We start from the raw sequence: 15819 nt of genomic DNA, 5'->3' as shown, positions 1-15819 counted from the left end.
GTTATCAAATTATAATTACGTATATCCTTCTTTTCCCCATGAAACCCAAAGTGTTTACAATGATTATTCAAATTGTATAAAACAGCAAATTCTCAAAACTACGAACTACTATTTTTCTATAGATGCCTTTCTGAATTTCAGATGATGTTTGAAGCTCTGCATGGTGGTAAGAACAATTGCGAAAGTGGTTTACGCATGGTGTACCATAAACCACTCCCAGAGCTGCCAACCAGTACGTTTTTGGCGTATTTAGTACGTTTTTGCAACCAAAATACCACAGTATGTTTTTTTCTTTAAAAAAATAAGATTTTGTAAAAAAAAAAAGATAACACAAATATGGTTTATTGGATCGATAAAATTTCAGGTAACTTTTTTTTTCAATCATTTGTCAAAACCAGGGTGAGATATACACATGTTTCAATGTTTTTTTTTTCATCTGCAAGAGCAGTGCGCAATTCAGCTTGCAAGCAGCTTGAGCACCATGATGAGCATGCGCGCCACGCATTTTATTATGAAATACAGTTTTGGGGGGAAAATGCATTTTTTTAATCACAGAATATAATTTTTCATTTCTGGATTTCATTCCTGCCATATCGATTATACCGATCTTCTAATTGCAAATGGCTAATCATTCCGGAATCTCACTTTGATGCCTCTTTGACGTTTGTTTCCTTCAGTTGGATACCCATAGAGGAGTACATCAACGAGCAGTATGAGAAGTACTTATCAGAAGAGATCAATATCAGTCGTAAGAAACACATTCCAGATAGCAGGGTTCATGTATGTCTGTACTTCATAGCACCGACGGGACACGGGTAAGTGCACTCAGTGTGTGGTTCTAATGGGGGTGGTTTCACAGAGATTTAAAGGTCAAGTCCACCCCAGAAAAATGTTGCTTTGAGTAAATAGAGAAAAATCAAACTAGCATAACACTGAAAATTTCATCAAAATCGGATGTAAAATAAGAAAGTTATGACATGTTAAAGTTTCCCTTATTTTTCACAAAACAGTAATATGCACAACTCAGTGACATGCAAATGAGATAGTTGATGATGTCCCTCACTCACTATTTCTTTTGTTTTTTATTGTTTGAATTATACAATATTTCATTTTTTACAGATTCGACAATAAGGACCAACTTGACTGAACCATATAGTATTGAATAATGCTAATGCCACATGTTCAGAGGGGAATTGATCGTTGTTTCAATTAACAATGAGGAGAACATTAGAATATTTCATACAATAAAATACAAAAGAAATAGTGAGTGAGTGGATGATGTCATCAGTCTCCTCATTTGCATACCGACCAGGATGTGCATATAACTGTTTTGTGAAATTAAGCGAAACTTTAAAATGCCATAACATTCTTATTTTACATGCGATTTTGATGAAATTTTCAGTGTTATGCTTGTTGGATTTTCTCTCTTTATTAAAATCAACATTTTGTGGGGGTGGACTTGTCCTTTAAGTTTGATTTTAAAGTCATGCATAGGTACCAACATGCCCAACTTGTTCAACGTGTAGTCTCATTGATGGATATTCGGTTGTGTGTGTCCCTTGTGCATGGTCTGACCAATGTAATGATGAGTTGTATGCCACACGCTATTAATAATCTAGTGGCCATCGCGCACCTTACGACCCGTCAGGGGCCCGTTGCAGAAAGAGTTGCAATCAATTACAACTCTAAAAATCATGCGCAAGTCTCAAATGCGCGCTGTTGATTGGTTGAAAATCAAGTTGCGCATGAAGTTTTAGAGTTGCGATTGATTGCAACTCTTTCTGCAACGGGCCCCTGGTCTACGACTGGTCTGTGACTGAGTGAGGGGAGACGAATCGCATGGTAGTCATAATCCTTGACACTGCACCCCTAGCGATCCGACTATACCCTGCTAGTCTGCGACTCACGCATGCGCTTTTTGCTTTTTACCATAGCAGCTGAGAAAATGACCCTTACTACTGCGTATGCGCGTTGTATATCATATACGCGTCGGGATTCAAGTGCGACTCTGCTGTCTGATCGGCTGGAAGTTGGATTGAGCTTGCAATTCAGTTGTAAGGATTCGACATGTCGAATCCTTACAATTTTCCTAGCGGTTTGTCTCTGACCGGCCTGCGACTGTAATAAAGCTGACAAGAGCTGTGATGTCACATTTCCTTCCCCTTCACACACAGTCGCAGACCAGTTGTAGACCAGTCGGGTCGTAAGGTGTGCTGTTTTCTTTGATTCTTAGACTTAAATCTTTGTGAAACACCCCCTAGAATGTCGAAAAATCTGTGAAATCACATATGGCTTCCCATAGCTGTACCACTCATTTAAAGTTATCACAGGCGTAAAACATTTCCCATAGACTCATGTGTTAAAGTGGCACTTTATAAAAAAATTTATAAAAAATAAGGGCGAAATTCGAGGGTTGAATGTTTACTACCAATAGATAGGATATATGTCTGACATTCCATATCTGACCAGAAAAGGGTACTTCGACTGGCTCATCTTGAAAATAAATCGGCATTTATGAAGACTACACCTGACAGGATCAAATTCATCACTTGATACAGTAAAATGGCCCTAATTCTTCCCCCAGTAAAAAATAGTTCCAAAGTGGTGATATATCTTCTCAATTTGGAAAAAAGGAAGTTCAGTAGGTATACCTCCCTAGAATCAGTGTTGGATCGTCAATCATATTCATTTGTTTTTGTCAATCAGCAATATCAAATTTAAAAATTGGAAATGGGTTGGCTCGAATGAATATCTTTTGCCTGCCAGTTGTAATTAGGCCCGTATAACCTGACCCTGTTTTGAAAGAGTGTTACGACTATGAGAAGCCAAACGTAACACTTCTATGCTCAGCTTTATCATATTAATCAAAGACTTTGGCCCGTATTCTGAACTCAGGTTTAAATTTGTGGTTTAACTATGGAGAGCCAATCGGGGTACAAATCCCTAAGAGTACACATCCAATTTATTAATTACCAACCAGATCTGGCTTATCCCTGTTAAATTCTATAGGAATCTCAGAATTCAGTACTCATCAGTTTTAGTCACCCTGATTAGCCTGATCTTTTTTTTCCCTTAAATACCAAGTGGGTGTTTCAGTTCATAAAGCTGTTCGTAAGTTAAGAGTGACTTTAAGAATGACTGGTGAACCTTTCTTACCTGCTAAATAATCATCACGGAACATTTAACGGTGAATATCATTTACCACAAGAAAGGATCAACAGCCATTCTTAAAGTCGCTCTTAACTTACAAACAGCTTTATGAAATGGACCGCTGGTGGGAATTTATTCCTTCAAACGCTTGAACGCCTAACAGGAGCTGGGTTAAAGCCAGGGTAATTTCGCTGTATTTATGTAGAGCTATTAGAGACTTCTAAAATAGAGGTATTTAGGCACTGTATAAGCACAATGTATAATCAAGTATGATTAATGTTATTTTTATCAACAGATTAAAACCTTTAGATGTTGAATTCATGAAGAGGTTGGCCAAGGTTGTCAATGTAGTACCAGTCATTTCCAAGGCAGACACACTCACCATTGAAGAAAGACTGCTCTTCAAGAAGAGGGTGAGAGAGGGTCAATCGTTTCTAACATTTCAAATTGGTATTTTGTATTATTGTACTGTAATAAATTATATGCACATACTTTGAAATGCTTTACATAGCTGAACCTTTAAAGGGTTATATATTTTCTACCATTGCTTTTTCCAGAAATTTTACAATTTCATGATTATCTGAATTTCGATGAATCCATCATATCTGTTTTGAATATACAATAAAAGCCTGAAAAAAGCAGGATATGATTGTAATTATTATATGAAAAAAGGAAATCTGGGGGATGTTTCATAAATATTTAAGTATGACATAAGTTGCACTTAAATGCCGACGCCTAAATGATATGCAACGCGTGATCTTATTGATAGACACGCAGTAGTGCGCGTCCTCATGACACGATCTGTCCAATGTGGTCAAGCCTTTCATACCATTCACAACTCGATATTTAAGTGCGATTCTAAGTCATACTTAAATCTTTGTGAAACACCCCCCTGATATATTAATTTTGGTATACCCTTCCAAGCAGAACAGGTTTAGAGGTCAAATCTTCTAATGAATATATCATCTGCTTTAAAAGGAATCCCAATTCCTGTAATCTGAAATAGAAGATGTAAAGAACCTTTCCAATTTGTCATTGACATCTATTTTGTATAATTATGTTTTTGTTTTTTTAGTATTATTGCTTAACTCAGATATCTTCCTTTGAAGTGTACTTTATTCTTTTTATGTACAATAGCTTTTCTATATTTCCTGGACCTAAGGAAAGAACAGTGTTGTTTGATATACTAACAGATGTGGGTTTATCAAGCTGTTAAGCAATCGTATTATGTACATTTATTTATTAATTAAATAATTTATTTATTATCTTTTTATTCATTATTTATTTATTTATTTATTCGTTGCATATTTACTCTGTACTATATTTCTTTAGAATGTGATATAATGAAATAAATACCAATACCAATATGAATATTCTATAATTCGTTTGCAGATAAAGCATGCATTGAATCAGAACACTATACTGACGTACCCCATGAAGAACCTGGAAGAAGACGATGAGGATACACTTATCAATGATGCTCTTAGGGTAAGTCTCAAATATCGTGAATTTTTAATTAAAAAAAATAAGTATCAATCCCAGCCAGTCGTGTTGCCAGAAGTATAATAATGGTAGGCATTTTAAGGCCACCGTACACCTTACGACCCGACTGGTCGGCGACTGGCTTGCGACTGAGAGAGGGGAGATGAATCGCAAGGCAGTCATAAGCCTCGACACCGCGCACCTTGCGATCCGATCTGCGACTCACGCATGCGCTTTTTGCTTTTTGGCATATCATCTGAGAAATTGCGCTTACTACTGCGTATGCGCGTTGTTTATCATAATACGCGTTATGCAACTCTGCTGTCTGATTGGCTGGAGGTTGGATTGAGCTTGCGATCCAGTCATAAGGATTCGACATGTCAAATCCTTCCGATTTTCCTTGCGACTTGTCTCTGACCGGTCTGCGACGCTCAAGCTGACAAGAGCTGTGACGTCACATCTCCCCTCACTCAGTCGCAAGCCAGTCGGCGACCAGTCGGGTCGTAAGGTGTGCGGTGGCCTTTATTGTGCCATCTAGATCTGTCTAGAAATATTCTATTCGGAGGTGCACAAGAAAAATTGCTGGAATAAGCGAGTTTTGATACGTGTCATACTCGTCTAGAGCCAAGAGATGATAGTGTCAGAGAAGATAAGATTCCAACGTAGATTAAAAGTCTCTAATGATTATACATATTTCATGATTTTTGGCTTTTTAAAGGTCAAGTCCACCCCATGAAAATGTTGATTTGAATAAAAAGAGAAAAATCAAACTAGCAAATTGCTGAAAATTTCATCAAAATCGGATGTAAAATAAGAAAGTTATGACAATTAGAAAATTCTAAGTTTTGCTAAGTTTTTCACAAAACAGTGATATGCACAACTCAAATGTTCAGGGGGAATTAATCGTTGTTTCACTTGACAATGAGGAGAAAAATAGAATATTCCCTATTTCTAGTGAGTGGATGACATCATCATCATTTACTTACCCACCAGGATGTGCATATAACTGTTTTGTGAAATTAAGCAAAACTTTAAAATGTCATAACTTTTTTATTTAAAGTGATTGGTTAACATTGGTTTGACTTTTAAAAAATCTGAGCTAGAAGGTCACACTTGTCACCTGTGTCTGTGATATGTTATAAAAATGAAGCCCAGAAAAAATTGCGTTCGAAAATAATCATTTAGTGCTTCAAAAATTGAAATATAAAGTGACCGAAAACACCATCTTAATTTCATCCCATACACTTATGTGTACTATTTAGGCGTCTATAAGACGCCTATTTACAAAATCGGGGTTTGCCCTGTAGTTTTAGCTTTTCATTCTCAATAATTGTTGTTTTCAGGATTTATTAGTTCTAATACATGCACTTGTACACATATTTCATCTTGGTTTGAGAATTTTTTAAATCGGCTGCTCACAAAGTTAAACAATACCTTTAAAATCCAATTTTGATGAAATTTTCAGTGTTATGCTTGTTGGATTTTTCTCTTTATTCAAATCAACTTTTTGTTGGGGTGGACTTGTCCTTTAATATTAAAGAGAAGGTGCTGTTACAGAGAAAGCCAATTCACCATAGGCTGGCCGCTCATTCATATTTTGCCGTCTTTAGAAGAAGCTGGTGCGATGATCTCAGGCTATGAGCTAGACAAGTGTATAAGTCATGACAAGGTCTTGAAACTGCCCAAAATAGTAATGCTCATACGGTCGATACCTATTCACAGTGCTATGAGCTTATTTAAGTCATCTAATGAATCATGTTTCTGTGATACTATGCTGACTAGAAAGGGGCGAGGTAAAGTATGATTATTTCTTGTAGAGGGCGCCAAACCATATAATTTAGTGGCCTATTAATTCCCTTTCCATCCTACTACTTTTCGTACTGTCATTAAGAATTATTTCCACTCCCCCATTTTATGGGCTCTTGTTGCAGTTATTTATTCAATTTATTATTTTTTTCTTGTTTGTAAACATTTGATGTATATATGGATTCAAATAACAGATCCTTCATCACATCCAATCTGATCTTTCATTCTTAGCAGCGACATCCTCTTGCATTTTCAAAGAAAGCTTCTTTCCCTCTGCTCTCTGCTCATTACAATCAATAAACAAAATATCAATATAATATAAATAAATATAATTAATGAATATAAATATAAATATAGATCAAATGGAGGCAATATCACATGAAAGTTGTTACAAAAAAATAAAATGATTTATAAAAGCCAACAGTATAACATAATGTAACTTGTTAATTTAAAGAAAAGAAGCAACTTGCATATATCCAGTATCAGGAACCTAGATTGTATAACCTACAGAGTAATTCTTTCATTCAAACTGTTATTAATGTATCATTCTATATTTTTTTCAAGATCTAGAGCTGTGAACCCCTCTAAAAGAGATTTAAATAATCTATTTTTAAATGATTTATTAAATGGCAATAGGTTGATGATACATTACAATGCCAGGTACCTGAGGGGTTTTCACAAAGTGGACTTAAAGTCTTGCTTAAATGCCAGTTAGCACACAGTATCTTATGCTTATCCCTGCTAATGACTACGAGGTAGCACGCATGCTCTGAGCAAGATCTGATCTCTGCGTTGATGTGTTATTTAAGACACACAAAGAGAATTGAAGTCGGACTTGAAGTCAGACTTCAAATCTTTGTTAAACATTCCCTGGTGTCTCATACAGTGAAAATACATGTATAATGACAGTCTTTTGGAAAGACACTTTCATAAAACTGATCTCAAATTGCCTCTCCGCAGGGAAGTCATTTAAAGAGTGAAGAAAAGAGGCTTATCTTCACACTTTTTAAAATACCTCAGATATTGTTCATTACAATAGCCGATAGAACTATATTTTCCAGTTCAGATATCCCCATTTCCTCCATGAAAAAGAGTCTTTTTAACTGGATGCTTGAGGCAAGAATGCTTTGTTCGCAAATGAATTGTCCCACTTAAGAATCCTTTTGTAATCTATTGTTAGAAGAACTTTCGTTGGAAGATACTTCTAAAATCCAGAACTGTTCTTCATGCTATTAGGTTAAGTATCATTACAATAAAAATGGAATTCAAGTAAAATGATAAGACCTTGAGAGATTTTTTTATCTTTTGATGATTTTGTCCTTCATACCCAGTTCACCGAATGTTACGTGTTGATCAAGAGTGAAAATTCTGATTGTGTGAAAGATTCTTAATACTAATACTAGTTGTTGATTCTTTTCTCTAACTGATGTTACACTTTAGTAAAATGCCATTTGGTCTGGACCCATTTTCATTTCTTCATTTATTGGTTTTTGCAGCATTTTTCATATCAAAATTCTGGACAAGAAAAAACATGTCTGAAAATTGACATCAAGATAATGAACAATAGTTTTGTATATAAATCATCAAATATATCATACATAAATGAACAATATTAAGTGGTATTTTCTGTTACACAAAAAATAGGATGGTTGTTTTGTCCTCTTTCTATTTGGCCTCATCTCACATGGACTGATCCTACTTTGTCTACAATCAGTTTGTATGAAAACATCAGGGCCCCGTCTTACAAAGAGTTACGATTGATCCAATCAATCACAAGTATGGACGGCCAGCAACGTCAACATGTATTATTCATGTTTGTTCAAAATGTTTTCTAACTATGATGTATATTCATGCATTCATTGTTTTCTTGATAATTCACTGTGCTTCTCTTTGTTTACAAAGGACATTGTGCAAATCCATCCCCTGAGGAGCATCCCAACAAGATTTAATCCAATGACCTGGGTAGTGAATATATCTGTACAGCATTTAGAGACATTGTTCCAATGTATAAAGCATTATACAAAAGCAGAATTTGTTTATTTTTACTATTCTTCATTATCTATCCAACCCCAGCTAAAATAATATTATGTTTATAGGTATAGGATTGGCCAGCTTAGGGAACAGTTTTGTAGGAATTGAAGTAGTTAGCCTAGCCTGGGTAAATATGTTGTTGTTGTTATCATTGTTATTATTATTGTTATTATTATTATTATTATCATTATTTCAGGACCAAATGCCATTTGCTGTGGTAGGGAGTGATAAGCTACATGAAGTTGATGGACGAGAGCTCCTGGGAAGACTCACGAATTGGGGTCTGATTGAAGGTAAGGATTTCATTCATAATGACCAAAGGGCCTCCATTCTCTTCATGTGTATAATAATAATAATAATATTCTGCATTTATATAGCGCTTATCACATCTGTATGACCAGAAACCTTGGGAGAAAACTCATTGAAACTCACATTTTATTACATTTCTGTATAAGGATAATAATACCCACATGTATGTATAAATTTTAATTAATGCAGTATCTCTGCCAATTGCATCTCTATGTGCTCTGTAGAGATGAGAGTAATGTTTTTTTTTCTGTTATGAACTATTACAGAGTTTGGTGTTTTTCCTTATTAAGGTATTTCATTTCATAAGAAGACTCATTATCAAGGGGGCATGTTTATGTTTTATCATGAAGTGTTTGATCTTTTAAAGAAAAACTTGAAAAAAAGAAAATGTCTAGACATATCTCATGTCTACTGCATAATTTTCCTTTGTAGTCGAGAACCCAAACCACTGCGAGTTTGCCAACCTCCGCGACATGCTAATCAGGACACACCTCCAAGACCTTAAAGAAATCACCGATACCATCCACTACGAGAACTTCCGCTACGAGAGACTCCAAGCTAGACAGAAGTACGATAAAGCAGATGAAAGTAGATGTTGAAAATATATATTATAAACAAGATTTTGTAATATACTAAATGTTTCTCTAATATTTTTTATTGATCATTATGCTCATAGTATAGTGGGTCCTTTAATTTTATTATAAGCTTGTTACCATGGCTATAATTGATATTAACAATATCTTATTTGCGTAAGTTATCAGGAAAGAGAAGAATGAGCATTTTTAATTATTGTTCATTAGAATTGGAAATTGAAGAGGACTTCTTAATGATAATTTTGTTTCACATTTATGTGTTCAGAATTGAAAATGAATCCGCCCTTCCTGTTTGACTATTTCCATGGGTACAGAACCAGTTAATAATGCACACAGATTAATATATTCCACCAATTACAAGAAGAAATTCAAGACTGAAAATATAGTTTTCAAATGAAGTCACGTATTGCACTACTGGTTGTGGTATACATTAACCCTCTCTATTTGATTTGAATGTCAAGTCCACCCCAGGAAAATGCTGACTTGAATAAATACAGAAAAATTAAACTAGCATAGTGCTGAAAATTTTATCGAAATCGGATGTAAAATAAGAAAGTTATGACATTTTAAAGTTTCGCTTATTTTTCACAAAACAGTGATATGCACAACTAGGTGACTCAGTCGATGATGTCCATCACTCACTATTTCTTTTGTTTTTTATTGTTTGAATTATACAATATTTCATTTTTTATAGATTTGACAATAAGGACCAACTATACTGAACCATATAGTATTAAACAAAGCTAATTCCACATGTTCATGGAGGAATTAATCATTGTATCACTTGACAATGAGGAGAAAATTAGAATATTTCATATAATAAAATACAAAAGAAATAGTGAGTGGATGGCGTCATAGTCGCCTCATTTGCATACCAGTCAGGATGTGCATATAACTGTTTTGTGAAACTAAGCGAAATTTTTAAATGTCATAACTTTCTTATTTTACATCCGATTTTGATGAAATTTTCAGTGTTATGCTTGTTGGATTTTTCTCTTTTTATTCAAATCAACTTTTTGTTGGGGTGGACTTGTCCTTTAAAAATAAACCTGAGAATAGGTTGGAATTCACAGAGTAGAAGAATGATTTATATACATACAAGTGGGAATCATCAACTGTAATTTAATTTATTTCATCTTGACTCTCCATGTTAATCCCTTTCTATCCTCCCAATATTTATCCCCTCTCTTTAAATACAATCTTGTAGAAGAACAATCTTCTATGTATGTTATTATCTTTCTCATTTTCCCCATTTTGTTCACTCTCTGTTTCATTACAGCACCAAGAAAGTTGACTCGACTACCAAGTAAACCCTTCCCCTACCACCACCCATCCTTTTCTGTGTGTCTGTCTGTCTGTTTGTCTTGGTCTCAGTACGTCTTCTTGTCTTTCTGTGGGTTTTCTACACCCTACTGTACCTGCATCCACCTACAGTCTACCAAAACCTTTTATTTGATTTCATTAAAAAAATAGACTTTTGAAATGTTTCACCTCATATGTCTTTTGCATATGGTGCTTACCAATTACACCTTTTTTTGTTTTTTTCCTGTTTTATTTAAACCACAATCACATTCTCCCTCTCTCATTTAACCCAATCCAAGTTTTGTATTAATGCGCCATTATGCTTCACTAAGGTACATTCATCTTTTTGCTGACTGTTTTAATACTCGAGCTTTTTGAAATCAACTTTTTGACAGCAGATGCTCGCACCACAATATTTGCTGTTCCTGTATTATGCTTAAACACTCTATTTATACATTCATCTTATTGCAAAATACTACTATTTCTTAAAACATATACTATTTCTTTAATACAAGTATGCATTTACAAAATAATTTTGTATATATATCTGCAAAACGAGCCTTATGAATTTTCATTTCAAACCTGCTAGTAGGAAAGGAATTGAGAATGAAGCCCTTTTGATAATACAAGCAAAACCATTGGCATTGGTTTTAACTTCAATTTATGAAGCCATGTGCAGCTGTTTAGAATGTTTTATTTTGTCAACATTCTTGATATATTCCATATCACACCTGTTCATACTTATCCATTTGTCTATTTCAGGATCAAGTCCCTCTCCTCACTTCTTTCTCCATCATTTAATTTCATTTTGTTTTTCCCAGTTTTTCATGACCTTTTCACAGTCTGATGCATATATGGCACTCGGGTATAATCATCTTTTCATGAATATGGCACTTCCATTAATTCCATACCATTTTTGCCCCTTCATAGCACATGGCCAAATCTAACAGAATATGACAAATTGATGCAAAATAACCTTGTGAGGTTTCCAAATCCTACAAAATAACACTTTGCATACTGTCTGTTACGTTGCTGTCATGGTTAATGTGTTAAATTCTAGTAATTCTGGCAAAGATATTTGCAAACCTCGGATGTCAATTTTCAATCCCCAAATATCTGAATCGAAGACTTGTGTCTATTTTTGGTAGATTTGGTCATATGAATCATTACATGTGTTACATCATGGCTGGGTGTTGAAACAATGTATATCAAATTTTTTGAAAATGTTGAGAGAAGGTTAGAAAAAGCTGTATTTTAGAAATATGGCAATCGTGGTGACTCCATATTGTCTGAAATTAGTCTCCTAATTCCCGAGGGCCATTTCATAAAGCTGTTTGTAAGTTAAGAGTGAATTTGAGAACGACTGGTGATCCTTTCTTGTGGTAAATGATATTCACCATTAAATATCCATTGGTGATTACTTAGCTGATAAGGAAGGATCACCAGTCGCTCTTAACTTATGAACAGCTTTATGAAACACCCACCAGGAGAGAAATCTCTCTTGGCATGAGAAACTTATCACCTGTGTCATATTAATTCAAGAATCAAGCTTTTCCTAAATCTGTCCTCATATTTTTTTACAATTTGAGATACAAGGTTCTAACACACCAACAACAATACATTGTATGTCACGTTTCATCTGTTCAGTGGCTGAGGAACATTTACTATTAAATGTCATGGGTTTAACTCTTTTCATTTTCAACATATATGGCTTGCTTTCATTTAATTTCTTGTTCCCTTTTTTTATCCATCTGATGTTATTCAGGTTACGTTAGCGTTGCAATAGAGTGGCCTATATTCGGTTGTTAAAGGCAAATATTGCTCAATTTGGTGCATGCTTCACAAAAGGATCGTACATGCCAGAAGTAATTGTTCATAATAGTGTAAAACCAGTTCATACATGTCTCTTAAAGTATGCAGGGTACTTATAATGCATCAGTGATTAACAGTTTGGTGTCGATTGAATGCGTAACACTCCTTGCAAATATATATATATATAAAATAATATTCAAATGTATACTTTGCTGTTGTGTTATGGTTGGATTGAAGAATGCATCTTTTTCTTTATGAAATTAAAATGAAAAAAAAATGGAAGTGCACTGGGCCAAGTATTTACTGTGCAAAATACATACAGTTTATGCAGAAATGCTGCAATATATCAAAATGTCTTCCATTTCTAACTGCATTGCATATCTGTACAATGGTATATTTACAGAAATATTCTGTAAAATTTTTTGTCAACTGAAGTTATAAGCTTGGGTTAAACTACTGAAATCTTGCAATTTGCTGGCCAAAGAACAGTTTGTTCTTGCATGTGTCATTTAACACAAGTTTCAATCAGAAGGGGTCACAGAAAATTTAATTTTTGTCCATCATTTAGCTGTTTTTACCCACTCATAGCGATTTACAGGAGACTGCTGGAATAAGAATGTAGAATACAGTATTACTTTTTTGGTGCTACTATGTACAACACAGTGCCTTTAACGGAGAGGAATTTTAGAGACCTAACCCTTAATGGAAAGTGTGACAGTCGATCATTGCTGCATTGAAATATCTGTCAGACATGATCAAATGATATCACATAATGCACCTTGGCCCATATTCTCTAAAGAGGTTTCAATTGAGCTATGGTACAAAACCATGGCTTTGCAGATTTCTTGCATAATTGCGCTTCATTAGGTGCCCTTTGCCAAAAGCGTGCATTTATAATTGTACTTTTCTTAGTGTACCTAATGAAATAATAATGATAACAGTGCGCCTCGATAGAGATAGTGGTGTGTAAATGCCTATTATTATTATTCATTGTTGTTGAATAAGCATAATTATGAACACAAATAGTCCATGGTTTCATACCATTGTACAAGTGAAAGCTCTTTTGAGATTACGAGCATTGAAGGCCGCAAATTAATAGAGGGAGTCATCACTTTTCATTTTGGTGGCAGCAGTGGGATTGTAAGACATCTTTTTCTAACTGGTACGTGATATTTGCAAGATGTCAACCACAAGTCACACTTTACAGTATTCTGCAGTTTAGTTTTAATGGGTTAAGAAATATTCTAAACAAGTTTTTGAGGTAGATCAAAAAAAGGCAATGTTATTATATCTTTATCATTTGGCTATCTATTTTGTTTGATGTATAATTTCATCTTTAATCTATTCCCTATACATATGGGAATTGCTATGTTCTGTAATATGAATAATACTTTGGATGTGCACATTCCAGTTTCATATTAGTGCAAGTTACCTATTAGCGTTGAAGGTGAGGTGTAGCTTCCATAGCTTTGATATGGTATGTATCAAATATTTCCATCACAATAAATAAAAGGTATAGCCTAGAAGTTACCTAATTTATTAGATGTCTTACATGCACATTTTTGATAGCTTGTTTTCCATTTATATCTCTGTTAGATTTTAGTGAAAATGATAATAGATTTTGCTTTTATGTAGTGCTTAATACATAGGGGAAAAATGTAGATGGCAATACCTATAGTTACTTACAACCAAAAGTGGCTTGGACTTTCCTCATTAAACAAGATTTGTGGTGATGGAATGAACTAACGAGGTATTAACTGTGGCTCTTTATACATTTTCTGTAACTGTGGCAAACAATTGTCAAATTTTGTAAACATTTGAAAGGTTTCATCGGTGTTGATAAGTTTTATTTTAGTTTTGGAAAACATTCCATGCTGCATGTTAAGAGCTTCTTTATAGGTAATCAACTAAGTCATTATCTCCCCTCAGGCTGGTAATTAAGCCATAATGCGAACGTCTGTTTAGAGAGGGAAAGATGGAGATAGTCATTGTGAGCTGTCAGTTTCTTCCGATGATATAAAGTATTGCATGAAAAAATGAGCTTGAAAGAAAAGCTCTTCAATTGCCCTCTGATTCATAATATAACAACTTAAATGGTTGGGGCGATAGTGTGTCTGTAGCCCCACGCTGTTGTCTTTGTGCAGTGTTAATGTGACCTTTTGCAGAGTTGAGTCACTTTGTTGCCTTATTTGTGGTTCCAATTTCTCACAGCAAACACAGTGTTTAGGTGCATCATAAAAAAGGCTTCTGCACTCAGATTGAGATTCTATGCTCCAAGTCAATTTTACATCATGAAAAATTTTACATTTGAGAGGGAATTGAAGAGATGGTGTAGCATGGTATCTATCAAGTCTTTGATAGCCATTCATCAATCACCATTATACAATGGCAAAAGCAATCATTACAGGGATTAGAAAATGATGGATGGGGGGGGGGGTGTTTTACAAAGATTTAAGTATGAATTAGAGTCGCACTTAAATGTCGAGTTGCGTACGGTGTAAAAGGCATGACTGTATTGGTCAGATCATGGGAAGAGGACGCGCACTATTGCGTATTTATCAATAAGATTACGCCTTGCATATCATGTACGTGTCTGCATTTAAGTGCGACTCTAAGTCATACTTAAATCTTTGTGAAACACCCCCAGAAATATATATATGCACCTAGGTATCAACAAATGAATGAAAGAATGAATCACATCATATTTGTTCTAATCACAAATAGTCATTAGTTGGATTCTGAAAAGCTCTTTCATGCAAACAAACTTTGTCAATACATAGACTTGAGAAAGCTAAATCCTTATTTTTTATGCACAAGAGAAGTGTTATTGTTTTTTTGTTCTGAGGATGACTTGTTTATGCAGAGAGCCTGACGTCCATATATGGCTCTTTAATTGGACAGATCATGATGGCTCGGATAATCAGTGCAAAAACATGGATATAAATATATATGCACAGGTTCACATGTAATTAAGTATAGTAGGGAGAATAGGCATTGTTGCTAATGATATAGGATGTTGTTAAGTCTAGGGTTAAGATGTTGTATGGAAAGGAAGCAAATAAAAAAAAAATGAAAAAAAAAATAATCATGAGCATCTTTTCTTTACTCAAGAAGAATGTTCAAGCGTTTGAAGAGGTCATCTTAATTACTTATGTGCTGTATACACATAAGAATAAAACATTTTTTGTAAGTTTTTTTTTAAACTATAATCTTCTATAAGTTGTTATATTTGAATGCTTTCATGGATATCAAAGACCATGCACAGAAGTGGAATATTTGCAATTGTGGTGGATTTGTTTATTTTAATGCAAATATATATATTACCACCTCAACT

The 15819-nt window shown here is 34.6% G+C and overlaps 1 protein-coding gene across 1 annotated transcript in view; it reads left to right on the top strand.

The window, feature by feature from the left end:
- LOC129269062 (neuronal-specific septin-3-like) overlaps window positions 1–11780 on the top strand; it is a 64450-nt gene extending 52670 nt beyond the window's left edge. Inside the window, exons 7-12 of the mRNA XM_054906514.2 lie at window positions 678–815; window positions 3446–3563; window positions 4543–4638; window positions 8666–8762; window positions 9211–9346; window positions 10651–11780. Coding sequence (XP_054762489.2) covers window positions 678–815; window positions 3446–3563; window positions 4543–4638; window positions 8666–8762; window positions 9211–9346; window positions 10651–10681 — 616 coding nt within the window. The 3' untranslated portion in view covers window positions 10682–11780. The remainder of the gene's footprint in view (window positions 1–677; window positions 816–3445; window positions 3564–4542; window positions 4639–8665; window positions 8763–9210; window positions 9347–10650) is intronic.
- The last annotated feature ends 4039 nt before the right edge of the window (window positions 11781–15819 follow it).

This window comes from Lytechinus pictus, chromosome 10 (genome assembly GCF_037042905.1).
Source record: "Lytechinus pictus isolate F3 Inbred chromosome 10, Lp3.0, whole genome shotgun sequence".
NCBI classification, from domain to species: Eukaryota; Metazoa; Echinodermata; class Echinoidea; order Temnopleuroida; family Toxopneustidae; genus Lytechinus; species Lytechinus pictus.
The sequence above is the reverse complement of the archived record's forward strand: the minus strand, read 5'-3'. Positions and strand labels throughout refer to the sequence as shown.